Genomic DNA, 14,361 nt, shown 5'->3' with positions numbered 1-14,361 from the left:
GCTCAGAACAGAGGGGGTGACGCTATCTTGCCTCTTCGCGTGACAATGGTTGCTGTGGCAACACCATTAAAGATGTAAGAGACAAAGAAAGGAAGAAATGCAGCCCAAGAAGGGGGCAGGGCGAGTAGGGCCTAGAGTTATAGGGTACCTATTCCCCAATAGTGACAGCTATAGGGAAAAAGCACCTAAGTCGCTACCACTTTGACTATTTTCAGGTGCTTTGCCAATACTAACAAACTATCCTTCTGATACAAAGGATTGATTGAGGAGATATGGTCTATTTGCTCCTGAGGACTAATCATCTTCTCCCTGTGGTCTACAAAAAAAAAAAAAAAAAAAAAAAATAGGGTATGTTTGTGTCTAAGGGTTCTTTGCAATGAAACATGAACATTAATGGAGGTGCTGTATTGGAGGTCCCCTCTGGTACACCTATGACCTGGGAGTAGCTCCAGGAGGCTCCAGGGCTACAGACATGGGCAGCTGCTATACAGAATACAATTTCTGCCCAAGCAGACTATTGTTGGGCCCTTTACCAAAGGTTTAGAGCTATTGTCAGCATTTTTGGGGACAGACATTGGGAATACAGGGAGATTGTGATTTCCAGGGTTGGTTTAGAATAAAAAGAGAACAGTTATGAAACTCCTTTGGTAGCAGAATAAGCCTCAAGGGCCCTTAGAGCCATCCCAGGTATTCCCTTCCTCCTTCAGTCCCACTTAGTGAAGATATACTCTGTGGCAGCTCTACTTTTTGATTCCAGGTCTTGAGCCAGGCAACACCCCAGTAACTTGTCCTATTCTTATATTCAATCCACAGTTACATTACTTCAAAATAATAACAATTTATTTTGATATATGCTAGGTATTTTGCATACATTTTTTCTAGTTCTTTTCACCTTTTAGGATAGATATGTTTTCTCTTCTGCAGATGAGATGTCTGAGCACAGCAAGGCTAACTGATTTATCCAATGTCACACAGCTAGGAATGGGAGAGCCGGGATAGTCAATGCAGGTCCAGGATATGAACTCGGATCTGTCTACCTCTACCTAAGATGACATATTGCTTCCACCAGGAATTTGAGGCTTGAGAAAATTTTAATTCACATAAACAAATATCTACTGAGTACCTACTATGTGCAAGACATAGGTTGCAGTTACTACAAGTGATACACAAATAAATGGACCGTGCTTTCAAGGAAATGGACTCTGGTGGGGTGGTGAAGTTGGGGAAGGGGAGGTAAGACAAATACACAATAACCGTAATACAGGTAACATGAAATACACTCCTAGAGAAGTTCTTCCCCTTCATCCTCAGCTGTTTTTCAGGCACATCTACTGAAGTGAGGAAAAGCAATGACCTGGCTTCACAATCTCTGAGCCAGCTACAGAATGAGGCCCTCAGCTATCTGAAAGCAAATCAGACTTCAGAAATCGTGGTGAGGTGGCAAATACAGCAGAGTAGGAGCTCCCTTCATTTGTTCAACATATACTGAGTGTGTATCATGCTAGACCCTGGAGTGAGTAAGATAGACACTGCCCCTGCCCTCATAGCGAGTTCCTCATAGGAACTTGCACAGAAATGGAGGAGACAGACATTAAATAACTAATTAATAAATTATTATTTAATTACATTAGTAACAAGTACTACTAAGGAGAAATACCAGGTGCTGTGAAAACTTATGACGGTCCTAGCCTAGTCTGGGGAGCTAAGAAGGGCTTCCTGGAAGAAGGAACCCTTAAGTAGAGCTCTGAAGGATAAATAGGAATTAACTAGGTAAAAGGGGAGCAGGGGTAAGGGAACCATGTGCCAAGGTCCTGAGGTGAGAAGCAACAGAGATGAGGTTACCGAGGTAATCAGAGGCTGCATAATGTAAGACCTTTTAGACTGTGTTAAAGATTTTCTTCTAAAAAAAAAAAGAATTTTCTTCTTTATCCTAAGAGCATCAGTAACCACTTGGGCTATTACCGTGGTCCACATAAAAGACAACTGTGTTAGGATGGTGGAAGTGAATGGATTAAGAGATATTTGGGAGATAAAGTTTATAGGACTTAATATTGAATTGGATATGCAATGTGAAGGAAAGAAAGGTGTCAAGAACAATTTCTAGGTTTGTGGCTTGTACAACTGGATGTAATGGGGAATACCTTGCAGAGGACTAGGTTGGGTAGGTAGGATTATGAATTTAGTTTGAGACACAGAGAGTTTGGAGTTCCCATAGAACATCCAAGTGGAGATGTTTTATTTATTTATTTATTTTAATTTTATTTATTTATTTTTTTGCGGTACGCAGGCCTCTCACTGTCGTGGCTTCTCCCGTTGCGGAGCACAGGCTCCGGACGCGCAGGCTCAGCGGCCATGGCTCACGGGCCCAGCCGCTCCGCGGCATGTGGGATCTTCCCGGAACCCGTGAACCCGTGAACCCGTGTGCCCTGCATCGGCAGGCGGACTCTCAACCACTGCACCACCAGGGAAGCCCAAGTGGAGATGTTTAAAAGCTCAGAGGAGATTTCTGGGATAGAGGTATGCAGTCTGCCCTCTGCATCCACGGGTTCCACCAACAGCGGATTGAATTTCTGAATCTGAGGATGCAGAACCCATGGGTACTGGAGGGCAGACTGTCCTGTGCCATTTTATGTAAGGGACTTGAGCATCTGTGGATTTTGGTATCCCTGGGGATCCTAAAACCAATCCCTCTTGGATACCAAGGGAAAGCTGTACATTTGAGCCGTCAATGGCATTCTGTGCGGTTCAATATGGTAGCCACTAACCACGTGTAGTTATTTAGCTTATTAGTTATTAATAAATTATTAACTTATTAAATAAATTTATAAATTTTATTCCTCAGTTGCACTAGCCACATTTCAAAATGCTCAATAGCCCCACGTGCCTAGGGGATGCCATATATTGGGCAGCACAGATATAAAACATTTCCATCATTGCAAAAAGTTCTTTTGCAGGGGCCTGCAAACTTTTTCTGTAATGGGCCGGGTAGCAAGTATTTTTGGCTTTGTGTGCCCTGTGGCCTCTGCTGCAATTACTCAACTCTGCTACTGTGGTGCAAAAGCAGCCACAGACAATATGCAAACAATGGGCATGGCTGTGTTCCAGTAAAATGTAATTTAGGAAAACAGAACGTAGACCAGATTTGGCAGCGCGCAGTAGATAGCTGACTACTGTTCTATTGGATGGTGCTGTATAAATGATAACTGAAGTCATAGGTGCAGATAAGATCATCTAGGAAAAGAGAGCAGAAGGGAGCCTAGCCCTAAACCTCGAGCGCCCCCAATACTTAAATGTTGACAGAAGTGTCCAGAAAGATAGGAGAAAAACCAGGAAAAACTGTGATGTCCCAGGAGCCAAGGAAAGAATATGTGTCAAGAAAGGTGAAATGATTAAGGGTATTGAACGCTTCAAGAGGTCAAGCCAAGTGGAGCTGAAACTTTTGCATTTGATTTCTTATCATAGAGCACATTGGTTTTCTAAAGAGGCATTTCAGTGGAGTAGGAGTAGAAGCTAGGTTGAAGTGGGTGGGAGAGTGTGTGGGAGGTGAGGAGATGGAGACAGTAAGTGTTCTGAGAAGTCCAGCTATGAAAAGAAAAGAAACGTGAGAGACCCTGGCCCCCACCCCTTCCCCAGTCACCTATCTACTCTACCTTTCTAACTGGTCCTTCTCAGTCTTTGCTAGCTCTCTTAACCTTCTTCCCCCTTAAAAAAATAACTTATTATTTAATAACTTATTACGTTACTTGTATAACTTAATAAGGTATAACTTACATGCAGTAAAATGTACTTTTATCCGGATATAGTTCTGTGAATTCTGACAAACATATACATCATGTAACTGCCACCACAATCAAGATATACAGCAGTTCCATCATCCCCCAATTCCCCCATTTTCCTTTATACTCACCCCTCCCATGACCTCAGCCCTTAGCAGCCACTGATCTGTCTGCTGTACCTATAGTTTTGCCTTTACAAGAAATGTCATATAATTGGAATCATACAGTATACGTGTATCCTTACGGGTCTGGCTTCTTTCACTTAGCATAATGCCTTTGAAGTTCATCCATGTTGTTGTATGTATCAGCAGTTCATTCCTTCTTTAATTGTTGAGTAGTATTACATTTTATGGATGTATTACAATGTGTTTACCCATTCCTCAGTTGAGGGACATTTGGTTGTTTCCAGTTTTTGGTGATTGCAGGTAAAGCCGTTATAAACATTCACCTGCAAGTTTACGTGTAGACGTACGTTTTAATTTCACTTGAGTAAATACCTAGGAGTAGGATTGCTGGGTTGTATGAAAAATGGACACTTAAGAAACTTCCACACTAGCTGTTCCATCTTACCTTCCCACCAGCAATGTCTGAGAGCTCCAGATACTCTGTATCTTTGCCAGCACATCGTATAGTCATTAAAAAAAAACCAACAAAAACACGTGTGTGCATGCATGCGTGCATGCGTGCACACGCACACGCACACACACACCCCCCCCAAAACAACAACAACAAAACATTCTAATAGCTGTATAATGATATCTAATTGTGGTTTTAATTCAAATTTCCCAAATGACTAATGATATATATTTTTTCATGTGCTTATTTGCCATCCATGTATCTTCTTTGGTGAAGTGTCCAAATATCTTGCTCCTTTTTACAAACTGTATTCATACTATTGAGATTTGAAAGTTCTTTATATATACTGGATACAAGTCCTTTATCAGATTTGTGATTTGCAAATATTTTCTTCCAGTCTGTAGTTTGTCTCTTCATTCTCTTAGGAATGTCTTTCAAAGAGCAGTTTTTAATTTTGGTGAAGTCCAATTTATAATTTTTTTCTTCTATGAATTATGCTTTTGGTGTATCTAAGAAATCTTTGCCTACCCCAAGGTTGCAAAGATATTTTTTCCCTGGATTTTCTTCTAGAGGTTTTATAGTTTTAGGTTTTATATCCATTTCAAGTTAATTTCTGTATAGGGTGCAAGACATAGATTGAGGTTTCTTTGCACTTGACTATCCAATTGTTCCAGCACTATTTTGAAAGGACCACCCTAACATTTTATTTATTTATTTATTTTTATAGATCTTTATTGAAGTATAATTGCTTCACAATACTGTGTTAGTTTCTGTTGTACAACAAAGTGAATCAGCCATATGCATACATATATCCCCATATCCCCTCCCTCTTGAGCCTCCCTCCCACCCTCCCTAACCCACCCCTCTAGGTCATCGCAAAGCACCGAGCTGATCTCCCTGTGCTATGCTGCTGCCTCCCACTAGCTATCTATTTTTACATTTAGTAGTGTATATACGTCGATGCTACTCTCACTTCGCCCCAGCTTCCCCGTCCGTCTCCCCCCATGTCCTCAAGTCCATTCTCTATGTCTACGTCTTTATTCCTGCCCTGCCACTAGGTTCATCAGTACCATTTTTTTTTTAGATTCCATAATATATGCGTTAACATACAGTATTTGTTTTTGTCTTTCTGACTTACTTCAGTCTGTATGACAGACTCTAGGTCCAACCACCTCACTACAAATAACTCAATTTCATTTCTCTTTATGGCTGAGTAATATTCCATTGTATATATGTGCCACATCTTTATCCATTCATCTGTCAGTGGGCATTTAGGTTGCTTCCATGTCCTGGCTATTGTAAATAGTGCTGCAATGAACATTGTGGTACATGTCTCTTTTTGAATTATGGTTTTCTCAGGGTACCTGCGCAGTAGTGAGATTGCTGTGTCGTATGGTAGTTCTATTTTAGGTTTTTTTTTTTTTTTTTTTTTTTTGCGGTATGCGGGCCTCTCACCGTCGTGGCCTCTCCCGTTGCGGAGCATAGGCTCCAGACGGGCAGGTTCAGCGGCCACGGCTCACGGGCCTAGCCGCTCCATGGCATATGGGATCTTTCCAGACCGGGGCACGAACCCATGTCCCCTGCATCAGCAGGCGGACTCTCAACCACTGCGCCACCAGGGAAGCCCCTATTTTAGGTTTTTAAGGAAACTCCATACTGTTCTCCACAGTGATTGTATCAATGTATATTCCCACCAATAGTGCAGGAGGGTCCCCTTTTCACCACACCCTTTCCAGCATTTACTGTTTGTAGATATTTTGATAATGGCCATTCTGACAGGTGTGATATGATACCTCATTGTAGTTTTGATTTCCATTTCTCTAATAATTAGTGAGGTTGAGCATCTTTTCATGTGCCTCTTGGCCATCTGTATGTCTACTTTGGTGAAATGTCTATTTAGGTCTTCCACCCATTTTTTAATTGGATTGTTTGTTTTTTGATATTGAGCTCCATGAGCTGTTTGTATATTTTGGAGATTAATCCTTTGTCTGTTGTTTCATTTGCAAATATTTTCTCCCATTCTGAGGGTTGTCTTTTTGTCTTATTTATGGTTTCCTTTGCTGTGCAAAAGATCTTAAGTTTAATTAGATCCCATTTGGTTTTTTTGTTTTTATTTTCATTACTCTAGGAGGTGGGTCAAAAAAGATCTTGCTGTGATTTACATCAAAGAGTGTTCTTCCTATGTTTTCCTCTAAGAGTTTTATAGTGTCTGATCTTACATTTAGGTCTTTAATCCATTTGGAGTTTATTTTCATGTATGGTGTTAGGGAGTGTTCTAATATTATTTTACATGTAGCTGTCCAGTTTTCCCAGCACCACTTATTGAAGAGGCTGTCTTTTCTCCATTGTATGTTCTTGCCTCTTTTGTCATAAATTAGGCGACCATATGCACGTGGGTCTATCTCTGGGCTTTCTATCCTGTACCATTTATCTGTATTTCTGTTTTTGTGCCAGTACCACAGTCTTGATTACCATAGCTTTGTAGTATAGTTTGAAGTTGTGGAGCCTGATTCTTCCAGCTCCGTTTTTCTTTCTCAATATTGCTTTGACTATTCTGGGTTTTTTGTGTTTCCATACGAATTGTAAAATTTTTTGTTCTAATTCTGTGAAGAATGCCATTGGCAGTTTGATAGGGATTGCATTGAATCTGTAGATTGCTTTGGGTAGTATAGTCATTTTCACAATATTGATTCTTCCAGTCCAAGAACATAGTATATTTCTCCATCTGTTCACCCTAACCTTTTAATATTGGGGTTCCTCAAGGCTTGGTCCTAGACCCGCTTCTTTTCACTCTAGTTGTGGTTGAAGAAGGAATTCAGATTGAGGAAGGCTTTTTCTTGTTTTTTCGGTTCTAAAGAAAGGAAGAGGTTTTATTTATAAGCAAGTCAAGAGAATTCATTGTGAAGATTCCTGAGGAGGAGAAAAGGGGAATGGGATCTAAAGCTCAAATGGAAGGAAAAGACATCATCTGAATGCTGATAAATGCCCTGGAAGGAGGTATGGGGTCAGAAAAGGGAGGATATTGCTGTGTCATATCCCTCTCTGCAGTCTCTCAAAGTTTGAAGACAGAAGACCCCTAAGCCAGCAGACCTCTCCTTTTCCTCCGTCCACACTGGAAGGGAGAGTCCACAACTTTGAACTGCAGAGGAAACAAAAGTATACTCATGGGGAATTGACAGCTACTGCCAAGATGATGGAATGGAACATTGGAGCACATCAGGCCCAGAGGTGAGGAGAAAAGGAATACAGGAGTGTAGGCAGGGAAAGAAACTAGGGCCCTCTAGGGAAAGGCAAGAGTTGATGGGTCTCATAGTTGCTAATTACATGTTGAGAAGTAAGAAACATTTAGTCCTGTGTAGGCAGTGAGGCTGAACTGAACCAAGCTTCAACTCACTAGAAACTTCAAGTAACAGGCTTAAATGTAAGCAAGAGAGTCATTTGAAATGGAAACCAATAGGATGATCCTGCACATGGAATTCTCAGAATCTGAAAGGCTAGCATCTGGGCCTGGGAGTGAAAAACACACATACAGGCTATGGCTAACACCCAGGGGTCAGCCTGGTATGTGTCAGGAGGCCCACTGGGGAAACATCAAGATGAAAGCCAGAATCAGCATGGCTAGCTCAACTAGCAGAGCAGGAATCTGAGTCAGTAGGCAAGGTCTGGGATCAGGTTCTCAAATTACAAGTAAGCTTTCCCCATATTGGGAGCACAGGACCCTCTAGAGTATATATCAAGCAAGTGTTGGGGACTATGGATTGAGAGACTGGTCCTTGAATACAGCTGCCTAACTGTGGGAATGGAAGAAAATCATGATCTCTAGGACTTTCCTTCTTACCTAGGGATTGCTCTGCTGTGTGGGAGCACTTGTCTATTTAAATCAGTTTCACACTGGACATCCTTCTCATGTGGTATGTATGTACCACATGCATACACATGCTTACACCTTTGGCTGGAGACGGATACAGCATAGCATAATGTTCAAGAGGGTGGACTCTGGAGTCAGACCACGTTGGTTCAAATCCTGGCTTTGCTTCTTCTTAGCTATATGACCTTAGGTAACTTAATTAACCTCTTCTGGCCCTTAGTTTTCTTATCTGTAAAGTGAGACTAGTAACAATACCTATCTTATAGGGCTGTTGTAAGAATTAAACATGTTAAAGTACTTAGAACAGTGACTGGCACAAAGTAAGTATTATATCAATATATATGATTATTAATAAGATGAGGTGGGGTGGCATTCTAAAGTCCTTGATTTCTTCCAGTTGCCCTAGATGGGTCCCATAAGGAAAAGGAAGGATTTGCTAAACCATTTCACTGTTGTTATTTCTGGTCAGAAGAGCTCAGTGTTGAAAGAAGTAGAAGAGCATCTGAGAGTTTCCAGTAATCCATACCTGGTTAGAATGAGAGGCTGAGAGAGAGCGGCTGAGAAACGCTCACCTGTCACAGCTCTTGTAGGTGAGCACTGATCCTCTGGAGTTGTGAGTTTTTGTAAGAGACACTCTTACAGCACATGTGGTTTCTGGTTCATCCAGAGTGGACCTCTGTGCCTCCTTGGTTTACCAGAAATATGGTTAATCTGATGGCTGTCAGATGGATGCACCAGAGGACCTTGATTCATCTAAAATTGCTGAGTTTCTGGAAGATACACAGGAGGCTTGGGGCAGAGACCAGGGACCAGTAAAGGGCTGAGTATGACGTAGAGGGTGGGAGCTAACAACCTGTGATCTAACTGCCCCCACCTCCCACCTCAGCAAATCACTAACCACTAAATCCAGAAATCCATAGTATTCAGAGTAGCTATTTGAGAACTGGCTGGAGAGGGTACAGGGAGGAGGGGCAGGTTGAAGCCCCAGCGTATTACTTTTTAGCAGAGGGTGTGAGAGAGATTTCAAGGGGCATTGTGAGTAATAGGGGTTTTCTTCTCCTTTACAGAACCCTTTTCTAGTCTCCGTAGTGACCTCTCATAAAGTTCAGCCAAATGGAGCTGAGAACCCCTGGGTGGCTAGACAGCAGCTGAGCCATGGCTCCATTCCAGGGTCAGTGATCTCAGGAGAGACTCAGGAAGGTGACAGCTGGCAGGGCGGAGGGAAAGGGGTGGCGGGTGTGGTTCAGCCCTGGCAAATATTCCTGCTTCGAGGATTCTCAAGGTTAGCTGATATGAGAAGGAAGGCAGAGGAAGGGGCAGTTACTCGAGGGAAGATTTTTAGAACTGGGGTCCAGATTTTCCTCCAAAGGGGAGGGATGAAAGAAAAGAATTGGTGGATTAAGGGAACAGGCTTAGAGAGAGAGAGAGGGATAATGGTTAAAGCAAGGATCAGATTCAGGGATTTGCTGGCAATAAAAAAAGGAGGGTTTGAAGTCAGAGATCATGGGACTATAGAACTTGCCTCTTGACCCGTGACCCTCTTGTCAGGACTATTGACTATTATCCTATTACTAAACACCCCATGTATCTCATGCTTTTGCAGTGTGGACAGACCTCTTGTGATGACAGCGTGCCAGTGTGGAAAGCATCACCTAGCTAACTACTGGGTCACTACATTGATCATGTGCCAAATATATATATATAGACTACAGGAAGATCATGGGAAAAGAAAGAGTAATGAGTGGCCAGTCTCCCAAGAGTCTCAGGAACAACCCTTCCTCTAATGGAAACTTTTTTTTTTTTTGGTCAAAGGGAGACTAGCAGGAATTCCACAGGGTTTGGGGAACACCCTTGTGCATGTTCTTTCAGATTTTTAAATAAAAATGTACATATACGTACATAAGCAATCAATATATTTTACAAAAATTGGATCATATCAACTTTTATTTGTAAATTTAATTATCTTTGGCTGCACTGGGTCTTCGTTGCTACGCATGGGCTTTCTCTAGTTGTGGTGAGTGGGGGCTACTCTTCATTGCGGTGCACAGGCTTCTCATTGCCGTGGCCTCTCTTGTTGTGGAGCACGGGCTCTAAGGAGTGCAGGCTTCAGTAGTTGTGACTCGCAGACTCTAGAGCATAGGCTGAGTAGTTGTGGCGCACGGGCTTAGTTGCTCCGTGGCATGTGGGATCTTCCTGGACCAAGGATCGAACCCGTGTCCCCTGTACTGGCAGGCGTATTCCCAACCACTGCACTACCAGGGAAGCCCCCAGCGTTTTTTATCTTAATAATTTTTATTTTACTTTAAATTATTATTTTCTTATTTCCCCCTAACTTTCTGTTAGAAAAATTTATCAGAGTTGAAAGAGTTGTTCAATGCACATCCATATCTTTTCCAGCTAGATTCAGTAATTGTGAATATATTAGCATATTTGTGTCAGCATGCAACGGTATTCGATCTTGTGGACATAGCACAGTGGCTAAGAGTGTGGAGTTGATCTGCCTCGGTCCCAGAGCCAGTTCCACTGTTTTCTAGTAGTGTGGCTTGACCTTGGGCAAGATCTTTTTTTTTTTTTTTTTTTTTTTTTTGCGGTACACGGGCCTCTCACCGCTGTGGCCTCTTCTGTTGCAGAGCACAGGCTCCGGACGCGCAGGCTCAGCGGCCATGGCTCACGGGCCCAGCCGCTCCGCCGCATGTGGGATCTTCCCGGACCGGCGCACGAACCCGTGTCCTCTGCATCGGCAGGCAGACTCTCAACCACTGCGCCACCAGGGAAGCCCTTGGGCAAGATCTTTAACATCTCTAAGCCTGTTTCCTCAACTATAAAGTAGGATGACATCTCAGAGATTTCAGAGGATTAAATGGGATACGGTTTGGCACATAATAAATGCTCAGGAAGTATTATTTGGATACTTGTCTTATCTCCTCACTCAGCCTGGAAGATAGGGACAATATCTTGACTGGTTTTACTTTATTTTTTTTTTTTAATTTTTGGCTGTGTTGGGTCTTCGTTGTTGCAGGCTGGCTTTCTCTAGTTGCGGCGAGTGGGGGCTACTCTTTGTTGTGGTGCTCGGGCTTCTCACTGCGGTGGCTTCTCTTGTTGCGGAGCATGGGCTCTGGGCATGCGGGCTTCAGTAGTTGTGGCGCGCGGGCTCAGCGGTTGTGGTGCACGGGCTTAGTTGCCCCATGGCATGTGGGATCTTAGTTCCCTGACCAGGGATCAAACGGGCATCCCCTGCATTGCAAGCCGGATTGTTAACCACTGGACCACCAGGGAAGTCCCTTACCTGCAGAATTTGACACAATTAATCACTCTTGTCTCCTTGAAATAGTTTCTTCATATGGCTTCTAAAGTACTATAATCTCTTGACTTTTCTCCTGGCTTCTTCTCAACTTCTCTTATTGATTTCTCCGCATTTCTACAACCTCTAATCACCGGAATGCCCCAGGATTTGACCCTTTTCTCCTCTTTATCTGAACTCACTCCCTTGGTGATCTCACCCAGTCTCATGGCTTAAATGCCAACCACATCATAATAACTGTCTAATTTATATCTCTAGGCAAGAGTCTTCTCTTTAACTCATCTTGAATATCCAACAGCTTATAACAACATCTCCTCCTGGTAGACAGTGGACTTGAGGATGGTGGGGGGCCGGGGGCCAGGGGGTACGGGGTGGGGAGGCTGAGACAAAATGAGAGAGTAACATTGACATATATACACTACTAAATGTAAAATAGCTAGTAGGAAGCAGCTGCATATCACAGGGAGATCAAGTGCTTTGTGACCTCCTAGAGGGGTGGGATAGGGAGGGTGGGCAGGAGGCTCAAGAGGGAGGGGATATGGGGATATATGTATATGTAGAGCTGGTTCACTTTGTTATACAGCAGAAACTAACACAACATTGTAAAGCAATTACACTCCAATAAAGATGTAAAAAAAAAAAACAAAAAAAACTCCTCCTGGATAATTAGGTAGGCAATCTCAAACTTGTCCAAAAACAAGCGTCTGATCCTTTCCCTAATACCTGCTCCTCCTGCTGTCTTCTTCATTTCAGGAAATGGCAATTTCATTTTTTTTTCATTTCCTCAGCCCCCAAACTTTGGAGCTATCCTTGAGTTGTGTCACTATGCCATTTAACCAATAGTCGTAGCTTGAAAATACAGTTGGCCCTCTGTGTCTGAGGGTTCTGCATCCGTGGATTCAACGAACCAAAGATTGAAAGTATATAACTTTTAAAATTTCAGACAGTTTCAAAAAGCAAAACTTGAATTTGCTGCAAGCCAGCAACTATTTGCATAGCATTTACATAGCCTTTATATCGTATTAGGCATTATAAGTCATCTAGAGATTTTAAGTATGTGGGAGGATGTGCATAGGTTATATGCAAATACTTGCCAATATACAAATAAATGCCATTTTATATAAGGTATTTGAGCGTCTGTGGATTTTGGTATCCTCGGGGGTCCTGGAACCAATCTCCTGCGGAATCTGAGGGACAATTGTATACCTAGAATCAGATCACTTCTCACCACCTCCACTGACACCTTTTTGATCCAAGCAACCATTATCTCCTGTCTAGTTTTCTGCAATAATCGCCTAACAGATTTTTCAGCTTCCTCCCTAATGCCCCTTATGTGCCAATTGAAGGTCTCTAATGGCTTCTCATCACCCTTACGATAAAAGTCAAGCTCCTTAAAAAGACTTCCAAGGCTTAAAAAGACTCCCAAGGTCCGACGGAGTCTGCCCCATCTCCCAGTTATCTCTGATCTCATCTCCAACTGTCGTTCACTCCAGCTACGTTGGACTCATGCTATTGCTCAAACACGCTAGTCACACTTCCACCCCAGGGCCCTTGAGAGCTCTTGCCCACCACCTACAGCCCTTACTCCCTTATCTCCTTCAGCTCTTGGCTCAGATACCACCTTTCAGAGAGGCTTTTCCTGACCACTCTGTATAAAACTGTATTTCTCCATTCCCACCTGGCAGTCACTACCTCCCTTCCCTGTCTTTTCTCTATAGCACTTATCACCACTTAACATAATAATAATTTTTTTATTCATTTGTCTATCTATATCCTAGAATGTAAACTCCATGAGGGCAGGGTTTTTTTCTGTTTTGTCCTCTACAATTTCCCTAGCACCAATCAATACTTGTTGAATAAATTTTGATGACTCTTCTCCCTCTCTCTGATCTCAAGACCCACTTCTTCAAAAGACTAAGGGATGGACCTGGTAGTAGGAGGGCTTGAAAATGATGATGGTGAGTCTGTGGGGATGGCACCTTAATACTTCTGTGAATATCTAATATTCTGATTTTTCTTTTCCAGCTTAACACCAAAACATCCCCAGCAACCAACCAGGCAGCTGGCCCAGAGGAAAAGGGTGAGTGGGGGTGGGCTAAGCAGTTTGCAGGGCAGGTAAATATAGGGACATGAAGACAAGTAGGGCTGTAAGCCTGGAAGCTCCTAAAGTCAGATGTAACAGGAATAAGAATGTGATAAGTGAAACAAAGCACTAGGTTAGGACTACTATATCTATAAACTTCCTTCCACTTTTTCCTAAGAAGTAAACCTACTAGAATTTACGCTTTGATTTTAGAAACTGGCTCTGGAATGCTTGGAAACAGGTACAGTGATAGGAAGAAACTCATCAAATGATCCCAGCCCCTGTCTCAATCAGAACTTTAGGGAAAACAGGGGAAAGTGAGTGTGCTGTGGGACTCTGAACTGTAGGATTTAGGAATAAGTGGTGATAGAAGACATTTGTCATCTTGGTTCAAGAGTTGCAAAGCTTCTGAGTACCTACTATAACTAATTCTCAGCCTAGGTACCCTGACTCAAGCTTCTGGGAGAGTTATCAGGCATTCCGGGTCCTAGCAAAGATTGGGGGACCTCACAGAGTCCAGTAGAAAGTGGACTTTAACCACTGTATTTGGGGCCTGGGAAAGGGGCTGGGGCAATTCAGGTTTACTCATTAATGAATCTCTCAACTATCTGCAGGGAGAGCTGGCAATGCCAAGAAGGCTGAGGAGGAGGAGGAGATTGACATTGATCTGACGGCACCAGAAACAGAGAAGGCTGCCCTTGCTATTCAGGGCAAGTTCCGGCGATTCCAGAAAAAGAAAAAGGATTCCAGTTCCTGA

The 14,361-nt window shown here is 42.8% G+C and overlaps 1 protein-coding gene across 1 annotated transcript; it reads left to right on the top strand.

The window, feature by feature from the left end:
* Positions 1 to 45: 45 nt before the first annotated feature.
* PCP4L1 (Purkinje cell protein 4 like 1) lies at positions 46 to 14,361 on the top strand (the record flags this gene model as incomplete). The annotated part of the gene is made up of 4 exons (XM_082858537.1): positions 46 to 74; positions 1,312 to 1,432; positions 13,547 to 13,601; positions 14,219 to 14,361. The coding sequence occupies 4 exons, from the start codon at positions 46 to 48 to the stop codon at positions 14,359 to 14,361; spliced, it is 348 nt and encodes a 115-aa protein (XP_082714663.1).

Source organism: Leucopleurus acutus, assembly GCF_964270905.1.
Source record: "Leucopleurus acutus genome assembly, chromosome: 2".
In the NCBI taxonomy this organism is placed as follows: Eukaryota; Metazoa; Chordata; class Mammalia; order Artiodactyla; family Delphinidae; genus Leucopleurus; species Leucopleurus acutus.
Note: the sequence above shows the minus strand (reverse complement) of the source record. Positions and strands in the feature narration are given on the sequence as shown.